The 21,918-nt window shown below is 41.7% G+C and overlaps 1 protein-coding gene across 5 annotated transcripts in view; it reads right to left on the bottom strand.

The window, feature by feature from the left end:
• rhobtb4 (Rho related BTB domain containing 4) overlaps positions 1-21,083 on the bottom strand; it is a 38,983-nt gene extending 17,900 nt beyond the window's left edge. Inside the window, exons 1-2 of one of the 5 annotated variants that reach the window (XM_084945304.1) lie at positions 20,912-21,022; positions 20,047-20,191 (exon numbers count right to left, since the gene is read on the bottom strand). Coding sequence is in view for 3 of the 5 variants with exons in the window: in XM_084945300.1 (XP_084801426.1) it covers positions 20,912-21,051 (140 nt within the window). In the remaining 2 variants the exon portion in view is untranslated. Of the gene's footprint in view, positions 1-6,408; positions 9,102-20,046; positions 20,192-20,258; positions 20,867-20,911 lie in introns of those variants that run through there. The other 4 variants (XM_084945305.1, XM_084945300.1, XM_084945303.1 and 1 more) reach the window with 4 other exon arrangements.
• Between the last annotated feature and the right edge of the window lie 835 nt (positions 21,084-21,918).

Here is a 21,918-nt window from a genome sequence, read left to right as displayed (position 1 = left end):
GATCTAAGCCCCCATAGCTGTGCTGCCCAGTGTATTCAGGCTTCTGCCAAACCCCTCAACAGAACACATGGTTCACAGGCTGAGCAAAAGAAGGACCACAGAGCTATTTCTGTAACAGCACAGAGAGAGAAACAGAGAGAAGGGGGAGGAGGTGGATGGACAGTGGAAGAAGAACGAGACTTCCCTGGAGTTTACTGTTCTTTTCTCCCCCTTTCTGCTCCTCTTTTGAATCACTCAGAGCATTTTCATTTTAGAGAAAACATAATGCGAGATGATGAAATCTAAGTTGGCTGTGCAAAAAAAAGGGAAGTATAAACCCCCAACCTTTCTAATGAGCATTTTTGGTCTTTCATGCATCATCATTCGTCTTCTCTTGGCGTGGCAGCCATGTATGACCACCTGTCACCTCTGTACTTAACCTTGGTGCAAAACGGAAGTACTGCACAGGTCAGCTGACTTCCTCTTTTAAAACCAAACATCACTCTGAAAAGCTTACCAAAATCCCCTTTCCATAAACTGCTTACAAACATTTCTGACATGTCAACACACATGTTAATACCCATTTTAAAACTTTCCTGGAGAAAACTGTGCTATTACAAAACCGACACCACTGCCACCCCACACCACAGACGCAGTTCAGTCTGTAGCCAGCTAATCAGTCCATTTGGGGTTGCGACTTATTCAAAACCCAAACCAAGGCCCCCGTAAATAGAGCATCTGAAACATTTATAAAGGCTCTGGTTTGTTATTCCAATGACGTGGATGCCAGTGCAACACTTCAGTCCAGGAGTGACAGACACCAGCAGCTAAAAATGGCATCTATTCATCAGACACATGAGCCATGTGTGCGCCCTGCTATTCAGCCATGAACTGCTCTCAGTGTAGCCATACACCTTCACTTCATCTATATCACCGTTGCTTTATTTCCCTCGAGACCTAAGACATCGATTTTCTTTGTCAACAACAACAAAAAAGGCTTGACGTTTTCCAATTTCCTGTCAGAAGGGGGTCCCGTTTACGTCAGCCAGGAAGTACAGAACAGAGATTCTTTTGTTTACCTGAGCTGTCAAAGAAGCAGCTCCCTGAACCCTCCATGTGGATTTATGACTTTCAGAGTTAAAAATATCCTTTTCCCTTGCCACCTTAGCTGTCACACCCTCAGACGCACGTACAACAGGTAGAGGAGAGAGATAGAGAAAGCAATAAAAAGATAGCGCAACCTGGCAGTTACCTAACAGCTTTTTGGCTAATGGTGATGGCAGCAGGCTTCTTAGTGCTGTTTTTAGAAAACTAAACAAGGATAAAGGGCCAACTGTGAATCCTGACTTATTACAAGTGGTTGTCAGCGATATGTGCCAAAGGACATTTGAATTGAGTGTACCAAAAATGGCGGTGACAAACGGGGGATCCAGACGTGATGTACAGTACTGTTAAATCCTCTCTGTTTCCAATGAAACAGTGGATAGCCAGAAAAGAATGGCAAGATAGAAAAAGCCAGGGAGGGGATTATTAGTATTAGAGAGAACGAGAGGCACTGTCAGCCCAGCATTAGAACCAGAAATTAATGCTACAGGGATCAAAAGGATGGGACCGGCAATAACCAAGGCTTTTCAGGAGAACAAATTACAAATTTTCCTGCTGATGCTTTGATATGTGTGAATATGTGTGATTCTGTAAAAAAGGAAAGAAAGTTAAATACAAGGGAGATATCAGAGTACGGTGTTAAATCCTTTACTACTGGCCTGCAGGACTATGTAAGTCAGTGTGTGTGTGTGCACGAGAGAGTGCGTGCATGTGCATGCAAGCACTGATATAACCAGAAGGCAGCGTTGGTGGTGGCGTGGACAGTTTCTCAGGGGGATCAACAGTACCTGACTCCCAGATATCATCCTCCATCTGAGGATCTTCACCGAGGCCCCAAGCGAGTTCGGTCATGTGTTGGTTAACAAGTGTAACACAACTGTCTACTCATACACCACTGCACTTGGCAGATACACACCTGCTCACAGGTTTATATTTAAACCGCCTAAGCGTTCCTAGACTCCAACAATTATTTTTAATTGCATGACTGGAGGATGAACAGAAGCCAGAGACTATGGAAGCAGGAGACTTGTGCAGCTCAGAGGAGCGGAAAGTGTAGCTGTAGAGCTCAGGTTTCATTTTTAGCCAGTGAACTATAGTGAACTGTACACAGATGTCTAGACTTCATCTGCTGGCCAGTGTGATTTTTCCATGTTAGCTAGCAAAGGTGTCTAAAAGGACAAAGACAGTTTGCAATGTAAAACAATGAGACAATGAGTCACTGTTTTATTTTTTCGCTACGTGTGCATGTTTTTCTGACACTTTTAAGGACATATTGATATTGCGTAGGCATCAGCAGACTGATAGAAACACTGTGACAGGGACTCAAATGCCCACTCAACACACAAACATGACCCTTCTAGTTAATTCTGGAATGTCATGGATTTAGTCAGCGCGTGCACGCGTGCATGTGTGCAAGCCTGCATGCATGCCCAAAGAGACAAGGAAACTCATGCATAATGTGTGTCTTTGTATAGCTTTTCTTTAAGGCCACACAGCCCTTAAAGGAGAAATGAAAGAAGATAAACACATCTTGTCATCTTCCTGTTTAGTTTATCTGTACACAAACTCACTGGCTTTTTTCCAAATCCTTCTATTTATCCTTCTGTCTGTGTGGGTTATTTGTTTTATTCCAGCTGTACCCTTTCTAGCATACTTTTGGACCATCTGACAAACTCCCTCACTTTATTTCCACTCTGCATTTATTCCCTAAATATAATGCTCCAGTTCACAGTTCTTCCATCCTTCAGTTCACTCATTGTCTTCTAGTAACATTTCTCCATCTCCCTTGTCTCCTCCCACTTTTTCTCCCAACAGCACACTTTCCTCCACCCTTTTTTCCCTTTTTTTCAGCAGTGATCTATCATTCTATGACCTTTTTGGATGTAAGTCAAGGAGCAGTATTAATCAAATATACATCCCGCCCCCCCTCCCCAGTTTCTCTGTTATGTAACACCTATAGTGATCCACTGGCAGCAACCAGTTATCCCAAAACCTTAACACCCCACCCCCCATCTGCCTCTTCTTCCTTGGGGCTAGAATTCACCCCGATGCCAGCGTTGAAGCCAGCTGCCACTGTGCTCTCTTCAACCACTCATGCAAAAAAAAAAAAAAGAAGTGAAAAAAGAGTGACCCCAAAAACCACCCATTTAATGCATGGGTCAACACTTGGCCACTCACACAGAGCTATGGGGCTTACACTATCACAGGCTTGGCTGCATACACAAAGTGCTCGTGTGTAATTGTCTGCAGAAACTATTCAAACATGTGCAACCATGTAAGCTTCCTTTTAATAACAGGGTTTTTTTTGTCAAAAGTTTGCTCTCTTGCAAGAAAAAAAATGCTTACTCGTTCATTCTTGTGTATGCGTTTTAGGTTTGTGCACTTGTGCATCTGTGTGTGTGAGTTACAATTGTGTGTTTTGTGGGTGTTTGAGACACTGACAGCCACAGGCACAGCTGCCATAGACTGGTTACATAACCTGGTCTGTAGCCTCTGCTAGGCTCCCAGGATGGCTGACAGTAGACCTCAGACTCACTCACAAACTCGCAGAGTCATGCATACACACATGCATGCCTGCACGTACTGTCTTACCCTTTGCAGATGGTACTGGTATTAATGCACGACCCACAGCAGGCGATGCTATGTATGCATCTAGCCTAGGCTGTTTGGGAGCCAGCCGCACGCCAGCTTAGTTGAAAAAGCCTCGCTCCTCTCTCTCTCTCTGCTGCAGTAAAGCTTTTTAAACACAGACAGGCCAACCCTTGTGTCTCTGAGTTCTCCTGTTCATCCCTGCCAGTCTTCCTTCTACTCTTCTCCATCTATACTTCCCACCACTTCTTTCCTCTCTCATCTATCTTGCTGTCCTTCTTGCTCGTTTTCTTCCAATTTCTAGTTCACACCCTTGTACCTTTCAGTATCCACTTCATATACAGGACACTTTTACATACAGTCTGTCATTCACGTCTCTCTCATCTCTCATGCTTTGTCATCCATTCTCACAATTTTCTTTTTAAGACTATTCTGATTGAACAAACAGGTAAGCTGGCGATTTAATTGTCATTTTCCACTGATCTTCAAAGTGCCATCTGATGGCTTTGACTTTTAATTGCATAAAGAATCCAAACACCACATACAAAATACACTTGTTATTAGCATAAATCTATTACCTTATCATTGCATACAACTGCATACTGTTTATCTTTAGCCGGCTCATTTGAGATTGATATTTCAAATAAATTGAAACATGACATGGTTTGTTTTTCTGGAAAAAAACTCACAATGTGATTGTGATTTTTCTATGCACCTGAGACAAAGCAAGTACTGTAACTTTAAAACAAAGGACTTGGTGACCTAGATATTACTACAACTTTACTGATGTAGAGATGGATTAGTTTTGTCTGGGAGAAAATAGTCCAGGCCATTCCTGTGGGAATGCAAATGTGGTTTAAAACATGATGTAAAGCAGGGGCTCTCAAACTTTTTTGTGGCTAGTGACCCAACCCCAGCTCTCATGAATCATATGCTTAGGACTCTTTGCCATCTCTGAATTCTAAAACTTTTCAACTTAATACTTATGGTGCATGTCATTTGACGTGTCATAATCATATTAAGAGTTTCTATTGACCCAAAGATAATTAGGGTGGGAGGAAAGTAGTCCAGCAGTACTAATCTTGTTTAAAAATGCAACATACTTTATATTTTCCGCACCAAAGCACTATGTTACATATAAAAGCAAACCATAAAGCATCTGAGCAATTCTAAGCACTATTTACCTCTGTATATCTCCCACTACAGCTTGTTACAGGGATCAGGACATTCAAGCCTGCCATATAATGCTGGCTTATTCTTCCATGTGGGTTTATCAGCGCTGCAGAATGTTATCTGAAAGCTGTTGACACAGTCGAATGCTTGGGCACAGTGCCTAATCAGGACAATAGGTTAAGCCATTTGAGTATACATAACGACAGCCTTGATCTTTGATTCATTACCTACAGTACTGCCATAAGATTTAAGAACAAAATTCTTAATGGCCAACAAAAACACATCTCATCGTCCGTGTGTTAAGGGCAGATGACTGGTAGGACGCTGGTAGAGAGACGCACAGAACAGAAGATCCGATACAGTTGGTGTTTCCACAAATGGCTCAGCCACAGTCACACAGTGAGCATTATTAGACATCACTTGAGGAGGGAAAAAAATGATGCTGGCCAAAAGACAAGGATTGCACAATATCGTGTGCATGCCAAAATGTTTATGCAACTAGATATGATTAATTGCTAATGACTGGAAATTAAAACGAAGTGAGATAAAAAAGAAACTCCCAGAATATTATTTATTTATTTCCAGGTAGGAGTGAGAAGGTTCTTCATCAGACACGTAGCTACCTGCGAAGCACTGTCCCTCAGATGACGTCATGGCCCACACGCTCTTATACACACACACACACACAACACACACACACACACACACACACACATATATATATATATATATATATATATATACATACACACACACACACACATACATATATATATATATATATATATATATATGTGTGTGTGTGTGTGTGTGTGTGTGTGTGTGTGTGTGTGTGGGTCTACGGTCCTACAAGGTCACATTTATCTTCTCAGGCTGCACGTTATCTTTGTCCCTGCTTCGATCTGCACGCTGTCCCTGTAAATACTGCGGTGTAGGATCCCTACAGTCATCAATGAAAGAACCTCGTGTGCTCCATCTCCCCGCAGCCATTCATAACCACCTGGCTCATTCATAGTTTCTCATAGAAACCGATTCAACAAATCAGTCAGTCTTGTGTTTTGTCATCAGAGTCTATAAAGATAAAAGGCATGAGTCAATATTCACCGTGCTGCTGTCTCTCACATAACGATGTTATAAAAAAAGGGCAGGTACAATCCTACATGCCAAATGATGCACTGATAAGTCTGGCGTAATGTGCCAAGCCCAACCACTACAACACAGAATCATAATGTCAAAGGAAGAAAAAAGAGGAAAAAGAAAAAGTAACATAAGTCTGCAGGTGTTTTTTAAATAACCCCGCCTTGTGATATTGTAACATCTCTGTCTGAAATATTAATATAACACGTTGAAATAAAACAGGCTCCGTTATAATTACGATGATGTTACAGAGATGGAAGAGGTGATTGAAACATTATGAACAGAAAACAGCTGTTAATGAATCTCTGGAGTGTAAAAAGGGAGGAGGAAAAAAAGATGTTGGGGGCTTTGTGCGGATTGCTTTGTGCACAGCCAGAATCGCAAGAAGAGCATGTGACCGAGTATTCCTGCAGGAGGGGTCCCTACCTTCCGACGGTTCCGGAATTGACCCACATGCCACTCTGCTGGTGGTTTAGCCGGTCACTGAAACCGGACAAAGACGCACGGAGAGGGAAGATGCGATCGCTGCGATCCCGTTGTTTGCCAAAGAGCACAAATAACTGCAGACAGGACCTTTGCCCTATCACATCCTCCTCTTCAGTCTACTTCCCGTCGCTGCCTCCTTAATGCAGCGCCTCACAGAACTCAACAAGAACCAGCTCGCTGCTGCAGACTTAATATAATGCTGTGTTATCTTCAAACTGACACTTTGGAGGATGAAATGCAATCATAACTGGCTGAAAGAGTCTTCTGGTCTGAGCCACCCCCTTTCTGTTGTTGTTTCCCCGGCTGATTTCATCAGAGGCACGCCTCCACGACTGCGCGTCACGACACAAGTCTTCCAACTTCTCCTGTGCTGCGTTCAAGTTCCGTTGGAAAATTAGACGTTTGCACTCCATCTTTCTGAGGATTTAGACACAGAGCTCGATATCCCGCAAACTGACATTTTGGAAGAAGACTTGAGAATACGGAAGACGTCACTGATGACTAAAAGTGGAACTTTTGAGCTGTCTCTTGATTAAAATATGAAATTCTGCAATTAGCGTTTTTTCTTTACTGCGCTGTGTGATTTCTGTGAATAAGAACAACTGTCCGGGATGACAGCTCCGGGATGACCATTACCATGCAACAGTGGCTGAGGAATTTAAAACGCAATTTAAACGCACTGACTTTATTACTGTAATACTTTAATAGCCTAAATCTCGAGGCTTAAGAGGAACACTTAAGGTCTCCTCAGCGATTAGAACACGCAGGCCAATCATGTCCTGTATATATGATCGTATCCCCGCCCAGAAACTATGCTCTTTTCATCCTATTAACTCAGAACGGCCCACAAAGCGTGCTGCCTTTTACAGATAGAGCGCTTGCATCCACTTTGCACTGCCTTTAATCACTACCTAATAATCAATCATAGGTAAGTATTTTTTGTTTTGTTTGTTTTTGTATGTTATCCACGCAACTGTCTGCATGTCAGTGGGATTTAACTACGTTTCCCCTTTAACCCTTGCAAACACGCTCTATCCAGGTAAATAATGCAAGACTGTTATTATTACTCATGGGCAATGGAGAGAAATTTTCTCCTAAGGTTACTCCGGGTTTTCAGGCATAGAAACTACCACGTTGCAACTGTAGCCTACTGCTACTAAAGCCAGTAAAAGAGGAGATCACAGACTGGACCAAGGAGAATACATAGCGTTTGCTATCATATTTTCCAAGATCTCAGTGTCTACGAATTTACTGCTGGAATGCTGAGCTTTGCCAGAGATGTTAAATGCTGCCATGTCAGCAAAATACCTCCAGTTTTCTTCAAGCAAACCTTCAACCTTTAATTTAAGGTTTTCTTTCAAGGCAGGAGCTTTTACGAGTCCATCTGCCACTCACTATAGTCATGGGTATAGCTCAAGATAAAAGGTGAATGTGGGATTTCTTTAACATTCAGCATCATTTTATCTTTCACTTATTTCACACACTTAGGATACTGATACAGTCACCAATTTGATCATGTGAACATCTTTGAAAGCCAGTCTGCCAACTTTGTTTGGAGGCTGTACAAGACTGAAGACGGACATCTACTGGCAGAGTTTGGTACTGTAATCTCTAAAACAAAGGCGGCGCAGGCTCTTAGGCTACATCAAGTCAGTGCTGTCACTCGGAGCCACCTCAAAAGAGGCAGCTTACATCTTTGAGACAGATTCTATATCGCAGGTTAGCCATGGGTGTCGCAACATACTGAGCTATATTAAGCATTTTAAAGAGAAGGTCAGTGTGTTATTTGAGCTAAGTGCAGCAATCATACTTAAAATGTTTGTGTTCATGTAGATTCTTGCACATCATGCACACATGCAGACACAACGACAACAAACAGGAATCAAACAGGAATTTAGTGCACAAATAGTCAGACTGTACGTCTTATATCTATTTTTCCAATGCTGTCTTGAAGCCCTGAGAAAATACTGCCCCCTGACCTGGCTGGCACGGCCACAATGAAACAGCATGAAAGATGGGCTGGAATGCCATTGGAGAAAGCAGGGGTTCAACACCACTGGCACAGAGAGGGCTTAGAAAATGTGGAGAGCCTCCCCCCCCCCCCTGTTTTTTTGGGGGGGAGAGGTGTACTTGTGAGAGAACTCTTAAGCAGCACAATTCTGAGGTGATGTCTGGCCCCATTCAGCTACAGTAAAACGAAAAGGACTGTGTTTTGTTAAACAACCTTTATGGGTCTTTTATTAACTGTGTGGGAAGTTTAGTCCCGTAGCTTTTACACTTTGGTGAGAATAAAGTTGGGAGAATGGGTTGAGATCACTCTTTTGGCACGAATGCTTCGGCAAAGAGGCGTCTTGCTGCTTGGACAAATGCTCAGTTTTGTCTGCAGTATATTTAGTGCTCCTCTGGTTTAACCAAAGGAAGGAATGGCATGTTGAAATGCATTTATTTAGATATAATTCATTTTGTTTAAGCTTAGTAAAGTTCAAGACTAATATCTGTTTTATTTTAACTGCAAGTAAGGGGTACGGTTTGCTCTTCAGATGTATTGCTAAGGGATAACAAACAATACATTTTCAAATTAATTCATTTCAGATGTTTACTCATTATAAAGAAATTCAAAACGAGCATTTTTTGGTAGTGTTTTCTTGCGTTTATCTCATCCCCTCCTATCCACTCCTCCGCTGACCCTATTCTCACCCTCGCCGCACACTCATATATCCAACAGGCCGGCTCACCCCCTGCCCCAACACTGTGCTGGAACTGTTCTAAAGCTGTCAAAACACCCAGCTTCTCACACTCCCTGTGTCCACACAGAGTTCGCTTTAAGTGCACACCCTCCCAAAACTCTAACAAACACACACACTCTTAACAAAAAAACAGCCTATGCAACCTATTCACTGACACAAGTAGGTCAGAGCTCCGGTGGGTCTTGCAAACAGTCCACCATCACCCTGGAACTGATAACGATATCAAAGATTAAATTCTACCTTCGGCACTGACTCACACACACATATCAAAGCGCACACACACCAGCAAACATTACACTCCATATGATGTGGATCTACAGGATGAGAGCATTCACTTGTGTGTCTAGCGGGATGATTTTGTCATACAATTTTGTTTTAGAGGTGAGGGACAAGAAAAAAAATGTGGCATTTGCTTCTCTGGGAAGAAAATTCAGATATGAAAGGTCAAAGGTGAATCTGGAGTAAGTGAACGTTAGTGAAACGAGCTTGTGGGAAACTGGCATTTCTACAGTACATGATTGATGGTGGGAAAATATTGAAAAAAAAAAGCTCATAAATTCAAATATGTCAGTTTTTTTTATTCCCACTGTTAAGCTCTGTCTCTTTTTTTTCTCTCTCTCCCTCACACAGACACACACATATACAGAGTGCCATGGAGAAGTGGCTGAGTGTTGCCAGAGCTGGCACCCTGGCATGAAATAGAGTGTGTTTTGTAACAGCCGGCCTATTTGGCGATGGGCGATGGCACAGTGTGAGTTTACGTGAAAAACATTTAACGCTAGATAAGGCCTGAGACAAAGTATAAAATGAGGCAGACAGGCAAGGGCACAAAAGAGGAAGTGAGGGAGAGAGGCTGAAGGAATTGTTTACTTGCGAAGTTATCAGTAATATGCCTTATCATGAGCCAGCTGGAAAACTACATGTGTGGGACCAGTGGTCATTGCTTTATTACACGCTAATGAAGACAAGTCACTGCACTGCTTGTGACCGAATGAGTGAAACCTTTAAAGAAAGCGACAATTGATTGGTCAGAATATATTATAGACTATTAAAATGCTTAAATGGTGTTTTGTGTTAGGGAGACATACTTAGTTATCTTTTATGCCTTGTAAAACAAAAACTAAAAAATAACAGCTATATTTAAACGCACACACACACACACATACACACACACAAACACACACCATGTTGCTTGATTCAGACACGTTAGCATTTTTGAGACTGTTTTTTTTTTCTTTTACATGCACACTAGACCACCCCCTCAGTCTCTGGAAGGAATAAATATAGACTAATGTGTTTGAGCTGCTAAATTGCTAAAGTTCAAGTTCTGCAGCAGACCCAATATAAGAGGTAAAACTTTCTGTTGACATACTTGTCTGCAGCTATTATTCCCCCAGTGTCATAACATGTGGGCCGGCAGCTTGTTGAGTCTGACTGCTTGGCTGCAGATAAATGTTCAACGATTTTAATACAGATATATTTCCAGGTCAAGTTTGTGCTGTTGATGCTGGTGGGCCATGATGGTTGAATATGTTGGGAATGTGAAGTGTCTTTAGGACAGGGCGAGAGGCTGGGAAAAGGAAAGAGGAGGAGGGCGGCACCACTGAGGGTTTATTGTGGGGAGAGAGGGGAAGGTCTCTTTGTTTAACTGCCTGCTGTCTGTCTGAGAATAAACAGACCTCTGATTATGATATTAATGCCAACTTAAATGTTTCACAATGTGGTGCCTGGCTTTCGCAATGAAGTGCCTGGAGTGAAAAAGAACACGGTGCTGCATATTCCTCACTGTCCTCAACTCGCAGCCCTAGAGTGCCAAAACGACCCAGTTAGAGCAATGCGGCATCTAGCGCACCCAACCACAACCCCATAGCCTATCGCAACCACCGGCAGATCATATTCAAGTCAAGTTACTCAAGTCTCTCTGTGGATATAGTGTCTTTGGCACAGCCTCAAGTACCCAGTACTCAGTTCTAAGTAAAAACACTTAAGTGGCAAATTCCAGTGATTCCATCGGCTTTGTGTTTCCTGAATCATTTTCTTGTTTTAAATTCCTTGCTTGTAAGCCTGTTTTATCCAAAATCACAGCCTGAGACAAAACAGCAGTGAGTGATAGCCAAGGTGGATATGAGGTTTTGACATGCAGAAGAGTGAAAAAGTAAATTCTTGAGTGGCACAAACCTTCTGTGATAAAGACAGACTATGCATCTGCCTTTGAAGTTATGTACTTCCTGCATTCTGACTTTGGGGGATTGAGGTTGCACAGGCATGGCTTGCTGAGCTCCAGTGCATGCAGTAACAGATAAAGATTTACCAAAAAAAAGTTGGCTTTTGCTTCAATTCAGGTTTACAGGAGTATGTGCACGGACAGACAAACAGCCTCCCTGATGCTCTAAAAAGGCAACCTTAAGATCATATATGAATGCAAGGAAATACACATGTACACACTCTGCTGGACAGAGACACACAGGTCAACGGAGGTGCCTCTTAAGCTGTAGCTGTCAAGTGCCAGGGCTAATCTTATTAAGGCTCTCTTCAGCCGTTGGTCCGAACTCTTAAAGTGATAGTTCAGTTTGGTGGAAACTTAGCCCTATTTCTAACCTAAACATATCTTTACAACCTGGGTGTTTTTTAATTTTACCAGGGCTGGCAGCTTTTTATATAAGGCGTCTCTCAGAAAACCTGAGCACAGGTTGATACATAAAGAGTCCTTTTTACTAATTTGTGATAAATGGAGCATATATTATGCTCCAGTAAAAAAAATTGATTACTTTAGTTACCATGACAGGTGATGGCTAAGCCGATTAGGACCCTAAGGATTCATAGGCTGTGCAGGTATCAGGGTATTACACTAGTGGAGATGAGTTAGGTACTTAGGTCAGGGGGGCAGCAGGAAATTATGCGAAGCTGGGGTGTGAGATTCAGGTTAAGGAACGACAAGAGACAGATATGGAAATGGGGATGGAGACTGGGAAGGAAGTAGGACCAGAGCTGGAGTAACTTCAGAAGCTGAGGGCAGAATTTAGGTTAGCACAGGAAACCAGTGTCAGGAGGCTTTAGCCTTGAATGAGTTTGACTCCTTTAAGCAAAGCAGCATATTTAGCATGTCATATAATTAAAAAATACACTTAAGACTAGAGAACAGGCCCAGGTTTAGTACACCATGGTTGATATGACTGGTTTTTATTCTCCTTCCTGCCTTGAACAAGTTTAGTGTATAATCCATGAAAAATTTTCATTGTCAGCTTGAAATTGATATAATCCTTTTGATATACTCTCTTAGTATGCCCTTTAGTAAATCCATCAGCAGGGATCAGTGATGATCTTATCAGGAATTACTTGGAAAGTGTTGTATATAGGATACTGTGTTACTTAATTTTAATAATATTGTGATGGCAGGGAAAGAGTAAGCAGATCGGTTGTTAGAATTACATTTTTATATCCTTTATAAAAGAGGAAATGCCACCCATTAAACAGGCATGGTGCTGCAGGCGTAGCACTTCTCAGTGATCTGTTGGCACATTTACTTAAAGAGATTCTTTTTTTTCTTTCTGAACAAGTGCTGAACATTAGTGTGAGATTACAAGTCCAAGAGAAACCTTTCTTTATCCTTTATCAAATGGACTAAATATTTGTATTTATTGCGTAGGTAACTGTGGTTCAAAATGGTTGCCTTGTTGATAGTCACTGCAGTAACAACATTATTTGAGAAATCTATTGGCAGGAATGAGAGAAAATGCCAGCAAACACTAGAAATTAATGATGCATTGCAAAAAGGAATCTGCTGTGAAAGTATTTAGTGCTTTGTAATAGTTTTATGGGAAATATTTAGGCTCTCTCAGCCTTAACTCGCCCAGCCAAAATGCATGTGAATGCAGATATTTATGTTGTGCAGAGTGCTATGCACTACACTGGGCATTTAAGAGTTTTATTGACCAGCACTTTACTGCAGATCAAAGGATGGAGTCTCTTTCGCAATACATGCAATCTATAAGTGGGTCTTGACATTTTCCCTACTACCCGTGGTGAGGTTAGAAGTATTAGTGACCTCTCTGAACCACATATAAGACTAAACTTTGGACTGAGGTTAAGATCAGACAACTAACAAGAAAAGGGGAAGAAGAAGGAAACTGGGCCTTCCTGAAAACTGCATGAATAAAAAGAAAAAAAAAATATTTTTGATTTTGTTCTTTATCTTGTACAAAAAGAAAAAAAGGTCCAATTCAAACTGCTAGGTTTAAGAATATTTTGAAAATGAACATTAAATTTAATGTTTCAAAGTTCTAAACTTGTGAGACAATAGGACAGAGAAGGGACAGAGGCAAAGGAAATGCTAAAGTTGTGAGGAGAGAGATGTATTTGGCCTCAGCACAGGTCAGTCAGTATTCTCAAAACAGCCTGATCAAACAGAGAACGAAGCCAAGACAAACACCTCTGGACTTCAGTCTGGCACAGAAAAGCAGAACTGTAGGCCCGCCGAGATCACACTCCACAAAGTCAGTACATCAACCCTGCTCACTCTGCAAAATACTGTGTATCAGAGATTCCTAATCTATTTGGCTTGCAAACACCACAGCTAAGGAAATTCTACCTATGAAAGCCCATACCACAGGTCAAACATGTCGGCTGGATTATGAGTTTTCATTATTTTCTTTTAATAATCAAAAATATGGCAACTGCTATGTGTGGCATTTAATTTGTTAAATTGTAAAAACATATAACTTTGTGTGTTCTCTTTTGAAAACTGAAAGATCCTTGTCAAATATTGTAAATGAGCGTGTTAATGTAACATTTCTATGTTTGATATAATGCACATTTTCATCCTCGCTTCCATTTTTCTTGCAATATCCATATTGCTATCAGCCTAATGCAGTATCCATCTGCTTCTATTTAAAAGACACTTGCTTACATAAAGAAACAGATATGAAGATAGAGGGGAGGGGAAGAGCATAAGTGTAAACAGCAACAAAAAAAAAATCACAGGGAGACTCAGAAATAGTCAGATAGCCACATTACAGAGCACCATGGCATAACAGGAAGGCCCTTTGTTGTGTTTACTTCAAATAACCTGCATATCATTTATCTAGTTGCGCTGCTCTGTAGAGTTCCTCGCATTGTATTAGAATTGAGAAAACAAAACAAAAACAAACGAGTTGTTAGGTAAAACCCTTGCATCTCACAGATAAAGCATTTACCTCGATAGCAATCCATTTTTAATTTTATTCAGTTCAGCCCATTGAGTGGGTTTTATAATCCCGAGTGGTCAAAGCATTTTCTCAGGCAGTGCAGGAGGCATGTAATCCGTCAGCTGGCCTGAAATCTCAAAAAAAGAAAAAAAAAATCATCAAATGAAGAGATATGATTTTCACCTAAAAGCACTAAATTGGAGTATCCTACACACACTGCTCGGCTGTATCGCAAAGGAGGTCATCATGCAATCTCCAAATGCAGGAATGTCATTAAACAAGACAGCAAATGTGCGCGCAGAAACAAAGCTGATATCCCGTGTACAGAGGCATCCCAAAATAGTCATGGAAAAATCTATACTAGCGGTTCCTTTTTATTTATTTCCACACCACTGTGCCATGGCCTGATGATAGAACCAGCGTGCAATTATCACCACGCACTGTGACCACATGTCATTAATTTGCTAAGCCATAGCACGGCCACACAAGTTTTAATCGTTTGATTAAGGGCGTGGGGTTAGGCTCTTTTGGATGCTGCACCATCAATGATACCAGCTAATCCTAGCCACTTGTGGGCACAGGTAATTTCAACCAAATAAATGTTAAGATGAAGCACAAAGATATTCTCTTTCAAAGATGAAACTAAAAGACAGCTGACCAGAAAACCATAATGGAGCTTAACAAGACTCAAGAAGTCAATATTTTTGTATAACCTGGCCTCTGATGTTGTTGAGTGCATTGCTATTAAGTATGTTGGGCCATTAAACAGGAATGAAGATAATAAAATGATTAAATATTTATGCTAACTCTGGTGATGTATTCCAGTGGGACAGAGAGAGACAGAAACAAAGACCGAGAATATTTCATTGCCAGTCAGTGCAACAATTTCCAAACTGTCTGCTTTAAGAAGACCACAGGTGACAAACCACATTTTACTGTCTAACCCTTAAATTGTATTTTGTGATCCGCTGTGTCTGACCTCAACCTACATGACTCAGTGTTTTATTGTTCTTTCCCCTCAATAGATTTAAATGAAGGAAAAGATCCCTGTATTGCAATAACTAAAAAGAGAACATGGCTTAAAATGTCTAGCCACACCACATAATATGTGATGAGTCAATTTCCAATTTTCATGAGGAAACAAACCACAGACACTGCAGTCCTGCATACATCGCATTTGCTTCTATCAGTTATCACATCTGATTAATTTATTCTGGAGTGTGTGTGTGTCCTTGACTGTGTGAGAAAGCGAGACAGACAGAGAGCCGAGAGAGCATCAGTCAGACATGCTGCATCATTCTGAAACAGCAAAAAATTGGGCAGCCCTCGAATAAATGGCACGTGGTGGGCGATCACGGGGCAACAATGTGTACGTGTCAAAGCAGACATGCAAGGAAACACCTTAAATAGAGCCAACCGCACAAGCACAGGCAAAATTACAGATTAAAAATCCTGTGGTTTCATGGGTGGTTCAGCCAAGACTGAAGCTGGTCTGACCTGGATTAGCAGGAACGGCACCCTTGGGTGTTCTGCTCTCTGAAAATCTGCCTTTGGCTATTACTAGACGAGACAGATACTGTATGTATGTGTCAGTCTGTTTATGTCTATACAGTGTGGTTTGGAAATGTTGGTTTTTGGAGTTTAAAAGCTTCACTGTGTTAGTCATTGTTTCTATATTTGTGGGTCTTGTGTTTGACTGCGTTAAAAGATTTTTTGGATGCATCCCTGTGATGGGAAAGCTGCTAGAATGACTAAAGAAATAACTGAAAAATCATCTTTACACTGCAAGTGTCCTCTTTAAAACAAGCGGGGACAGAAATTGAGTGGAGGACAATGCTAAAATGAGCAAATATGTGTGCGAAACTTCAGAGAAACTCTCCTCTTCTTTATGTCACTTTCTGTAACCCAAGGAGAGCTTCTGGCAATGTAGGTGCTAATTGGTTTTTGTTCCCCCCCCCCATCCTTAGTTAATGAAAGCCAAATTGCTGTTATGAATGGATAGACAGGCAGGAAAGGAAAGATGTGAAAACAAACAGGAAGATAAGGAGACAGAGTTCCAGGCTTGCAGGCATCGAAAATAAAAGACGCTAGAGATTACTGCTGTGTGAGCAACACGAGCTAGATTTATGGAGCTGCGCGGGCCCATTCGGGCCTGGGAGGTGCTTAGAGCGTCCTGTAGGCGATGCAAGGAGACAGCCACACCCACACAACTCCACACATATACAGCAATAGCCAAAAGGCAACCTGTTATGATATGCAATGTCATTTTGTACTGCAGAACACGCGCACCCCAAAACATCATCGCAATTTGGTCAGTCATATGATGCTGGAGCCAGTTCACCAAAAGGGATCGGCTTTCTGCCACAAATGAGAGGAGCAGATGCTAAAGAAAGATTTCCAGGGGTCAAATTGCATACAGCCTTGCACACATGCAAAACTATGCATGCATAATCATGCACAGTTGCACAGAAAGATGTAGTCGTCACAGTGATAGAGCCGTACGACCAGGACACAATCACAACACAAGCATGAACATAAATAGAGACGCAGTACAGCCAAGCCACCAAATGGTGCCACTTGGTCTCTGGAGAATATCTTGCCATCCTTTCCTGGATGCACTTGCAGACACACACGCACCCAAGTTTCCACACAGCAAAATAGAAACAGGACAACAGGTTACAAAGAGCAAGAGATGTGATTAAATAGAGAAATGGAGAAACTATAGCATGGGTTGAGGAGTGTAAAAGCAGAACAATCTATATGTGTCTCTGCATGCCAGACTGTCAGAGCCACTGTTAGCTCAAGGCCATTTCAAATATCAGTCCACTAGTCTTTTTTTTTTTTTGGAAGTTTCTTTTCAGCTATAATTTTAGGTGGCCCTAACCTACCTCAGCTCTCTGGTAATCTGTCATTTTGCAGCCACACAATGCAGTGGCAGGCAGCGTTTCCTGCATGACGGGCACTAAATCCAAGGCACATCTGGAAAAGCCAAAATCTAAAAGTTAAAATACCACAAACAAAATGACTTTTGCAGCATAAAACCTTTGAAACCGAAAACCTTAATCGTATTCTTTCAGCAGTGATGTTGTGTAATATGCCTATCAGTGCAGCGATCTCAGATCTCTAGACACAACCCCTGTCAGCCCCTGGCCTCAATCCAGCCTGGAGCTATCTGAGGAACCACAAATGGACAAAGACACCCTCTCTGAATTCAGCCAGCTCTCTTATCTCCTCTCGTTTGATCATGTGGTCCTGTCCCACCCCGGTCCGTCCTTGTTGATGATACAACACCTTCTTATCCAAGTCTCTCACTACTAAAACATATTCCCTCACGCACCGACTCTCTGGCCTTGCAAATGTGTGTTTTGCTTCCCGTATGCATCATATAATGTAGACATTCAGTTTTTTGTACAAAAAGAACTTTGTCCAGATGAGCAGTTTCAATCTGTAAAGTAATCGCACCAAGCCACACTCGCAAGTACAAAGAAATCAGCGAGTGCTAGGGACACGGTGCAGCTGATTATCATAAGGCAAATGTTCAACATGTGGAAAGAGATCATTTCTAAAGGGATGTTTTGTTTGTTTTTTGAACAGATTGTGATGAAGAAGAAGAGCCAGTTGTTAACTTATCTGTTTTTTTTTCTTTTTTCTTTTCATTTCTTCTAATGAAATCGTTCCTTTATCAGCTTCTTGGTTCAAACAGAAAACGGGACAGATCTGAGAAAAAGAAGGGTTCTGCCTTCATGTTTACAATAATATGGAATAGGACTCTGTCAGAATTTCTCATTCTCACTCCCTCAGCCTGCTTTACTCTTTCCTCCACGGCCGAAACCTCTTCGTGTCCCTCTTCTTTGATCTCCTCTCCTTTTTCTTCCCTCTACAGCTCAATTTCTCCTATATTAATTTGATACAATCTGCTTCTCTTCTCTTCTCTTCTCTACTCTTCTCTTCTCTTCTCCCAGCAGACAAAGGCCTATGTTCTTTCTCCAAGCATTCTCACTCTGCATTCTGCTCTTGCATACACATTCTTTGCTCACTGACACCCCGTTTAAAACAACAACAACAACAACAACAACCAGAGAAGCAGCCAATAAGAAACAAACTGTACAATTGGCATCACCAGCACAATCCCTTCTCTTATTCTCTTTTGCCCTCCCACCCTCCCTCTTCATCCCACCACCACCACCACCATGTTTTCTCTGTCCAAAACTTACTAAAGAGGACAAACATCATGTGGTGCTGGAAAAAGAAGACACTGTTGCAGGATGACTGAGTCTCTGTTATATTTTCTCCATTCTGTGTGTGTGAAGAGTTATGTTGAATTTCACCAGTGTGTGTATGAGCGTCACTTTATTACTAGTTACATCTAATACACCTACCACACACACACATGCACCTCACAGACACCAACTATTCAAATTGTTCTTGAGCCGAGGTGCTTAAAGCTTAAAGCAGACTATTTGTGTGTTTTAGTTCTGTGCATGAGCATGTGCGCGCATGTGACTGTGCATGTGCGTCGTATTGCCCAGATCACACAAAGACACTTCTTCTTATATGATTCCCAGCTGTGTGGACTTGGCGCACTAGTCGGCCATTCGACAGCCAAGAATGTTTGGTGTGCAACTCTATTGGAAAGCCCCAGTTACCCACACACACTTACTTAAACACACACTCACAAACACATATGCACCGCATTTACTGAGACATCCTACTCCTCTGAGCAGACGCAGGGAAGGGCCTCACCCCAAAAGGAAGACCGGTTCAAATTCCACAGCTGATAGAAAAAACACTGAACAGCGAGGGAAAAGTGGAGGAACTGATGTCAACTTTTGTCACACCATCCCTACACCCACCACATTTTCACCATGCTTCTATTGTGGTTGATGAAGGGGGGGTGTTTCGACTGTTGTCAGAGAAACCAGTTTTCTTTCCATGCTTTGGCCAGTAACTGTAGCGAATCACTGTTTGGCTCTGTAGACACTAAGTGACTCCATTCTGCAGCTATTCCTTTAAGCTTGACTCATGTATCCAGACTTCTGCAGGTGGTGAGCACATCTAATTCTGTATTTAACCAAGCTAGGCAAACTAGCAGTTGCAGGGAACATCACCATATGGCAGAAGAAACTGGGATTTACAGTAGAGCACAGCTAAACAAGATGATCTGTGCAGTTTTCCCCCTTTTTACCACAAAAAGAAAAGTGGGAAGAGTATGAGGTAGAACTTCCACTTGCCAAAAACAAAAACCCAAACTGCCCTTTTAGGTAGGTCACAAAGTTTTATCAGTGCTGTGCAAATCAATGTTTTTGTGTGTATGTATTTTTTTTTTCTATAGGAAGATCTACATATAAAAAGATAAAATAAAATTTCAATTAGTTTTCAAGTGTTTGTTCAGTACACCCCCTCTAAGATAACTTATGTAACCTCCCAAAAAGCTTTCGGAGAAGTTCAAAACGAAGGCTATTCTAGTTCAGCCTGCGATATGTCGATAGCGCAATACACTGAACAGCCCAAACTAACTGAACCGTTATGCAACCCTTTGCTGTCTGTCCACATGTGGTCTTGCACTGTGAACTGCTCTGTAGCGAGCATACAGATTAAATGGCATGGCAATACACGTAGGATGTGCAACAATCCCCGTAATCTCCTACCTTTGAAACACATTCGCTTCTGCAATCAGTTCAGGGCTCTTTTATTTCCCCCCTTCGACGTCCACTTTAAGTTCACACCTCTCCGCTGCTCTACTCCATTCGCTTTATTCTGGGCAGCGCTCGTCTCTCGCTTCTCCCCATTAAACTGCAAGGCACAAACAATTGCGATCACTTAAGAGCATTCCTCGGGATGACATCTAATCATAACTCACATGCTTTAACACTTGCTCCTCCGGTTCAGCACTTGAAATTCCTCAAATCATCGCTTTCGTTTCTTGTAAAGATCTGCCAGAGCTGACAGAAGAAAAATACTCCCGACTGTTGTAGCCGAGAGACGCCAGGAGAAATGCAATTACACGGAGACTGCTGCATATTGCAAAACCTGCAGACATGCTCTTGTATGCAGACCCCTGCTATTGTGCTCTGGGATCTGTCTGGGTAGTTGTGAGCCTGTGGTCCTGATGCGAGTTTTTCCACGTCCCTTTGTTGTTTCTGTCACACCTACAAGGAGGGAACACACGGAGGAGGGGAACCTTGCCCCTACTTTCTTTTGTCTGACTGTTTTTACACAGCAGAATCATGGCTGAACTACTCTATTTCTTTTTCCTTTTTTTTCTCTTTTTTCTTTTATTTGTTTCTTAAAATATTACACTTTACGTCGCAGACGTACGAGCGTCTCTGGCATACATTTCATCCTCGTGGCATCAGCCCCGTTTCGTTTAATCTTTTCTGTGTTGATTTATATTTGTTCCATTTTTATTCATTTGTAATCCGTCTATAACTAAACAGCATATCCCCAAATAAAAGTGCATTTGCCCTTTGTTCTATCGCACCCGCACTTTTATCTTTTAGTCCCCCGTCTCACCGAATCCCTTGCCAGAAGTTTGGTCCTTGCTGGGGAGTAGACTGTCGCCGCTGTCTCTCTCTCTCTTCTCCTCCCCTTTCCTTCCCGCGTTGTCTTTCCCAGGCGGTGGCAGAACCCAGTTGTGCTTCACTCCAAACCATCCTGCATGGACAGCACGCCAGCGCTTATCAACGAGCACAGTGATGACTGCATCACTGCTTGTCACAAGCGCCACACCCATCCATTCATAAAGCAAAGCGAGTGCCAGCCTCCAGACCAGACTGCTCGCTGGGTGAGGAGGTAGTAAAACAACCACAGTGCTCCTTAAGGGAAAAATGGCTATAATATTCGTTTAGAAAGTCATGCCTTATATCTCTGTGTCTGAGGTGCTGAATTATGAATTTGTAGCCATTTAAATAAAATAGCTCTCACCTTGTGAGTATGAAGTGATGAGTGTTTTACCATAGTAAACCGTGATGGTTGGGGAAAAAACGTCAGCACTACGCAAGCATCGTGGTCTTCATAGTGACTATAGGATGAGTTTACGTCTTTTGCTTAGTACTGTTTATGTATTCTAGTATAATTAAAATTGTAACACCTAAATAAATAAATAAATAAAAAATCATTTTAAACACTAATAATCTGACACATAAGATGCAGAGTCAGAAACTTAACAAGTGTGTATCCGGGATCAAAATGAAGGTCAAGTTCAAAGTTGGGTGTTTTGTTTGATTCATGAACATAGAGCGAAGGGCACTAAAGAGTTCAAGGTTGCTTTCAACTTTACACCATATAACACAGTCTTTCAACATTTTAATGTATTTGTAACTCCTCATAGATTATCGTTGACAGCTTTATAAAATATTTTCTATAATGGGTGTTGCTACTACTGCACTAATGCTGCTACTACTGCACATTCACCCAATGTATATACTATTTATATATATATATATATATATATATATATATATATATAATGTTCTTCCTCTACAACCCCCCCCATTTTTGCACATGTCGAGGAGCGTGTC

Source organism: Perissodus microlepis, chromosome 12 (assembly GCF_051167445.1).
Source record: "Perissodus microlepis isolate ML-2025 ecotype Zambia chromosome 12, ASM5116744v1, whole genome shotgun sequence".
Lineage (NCBI taxonomy): Eukaryota > Metazoa > Chordata > Actinopteri > Cichliformes > Cichlidae > Perissodus > Perissodus microlepis.
The sequence above is the reverse complement of the archived record's forward strand: the minus strand, read 5'-3'. Positions and strand labels throughout refer to the sequence as shown.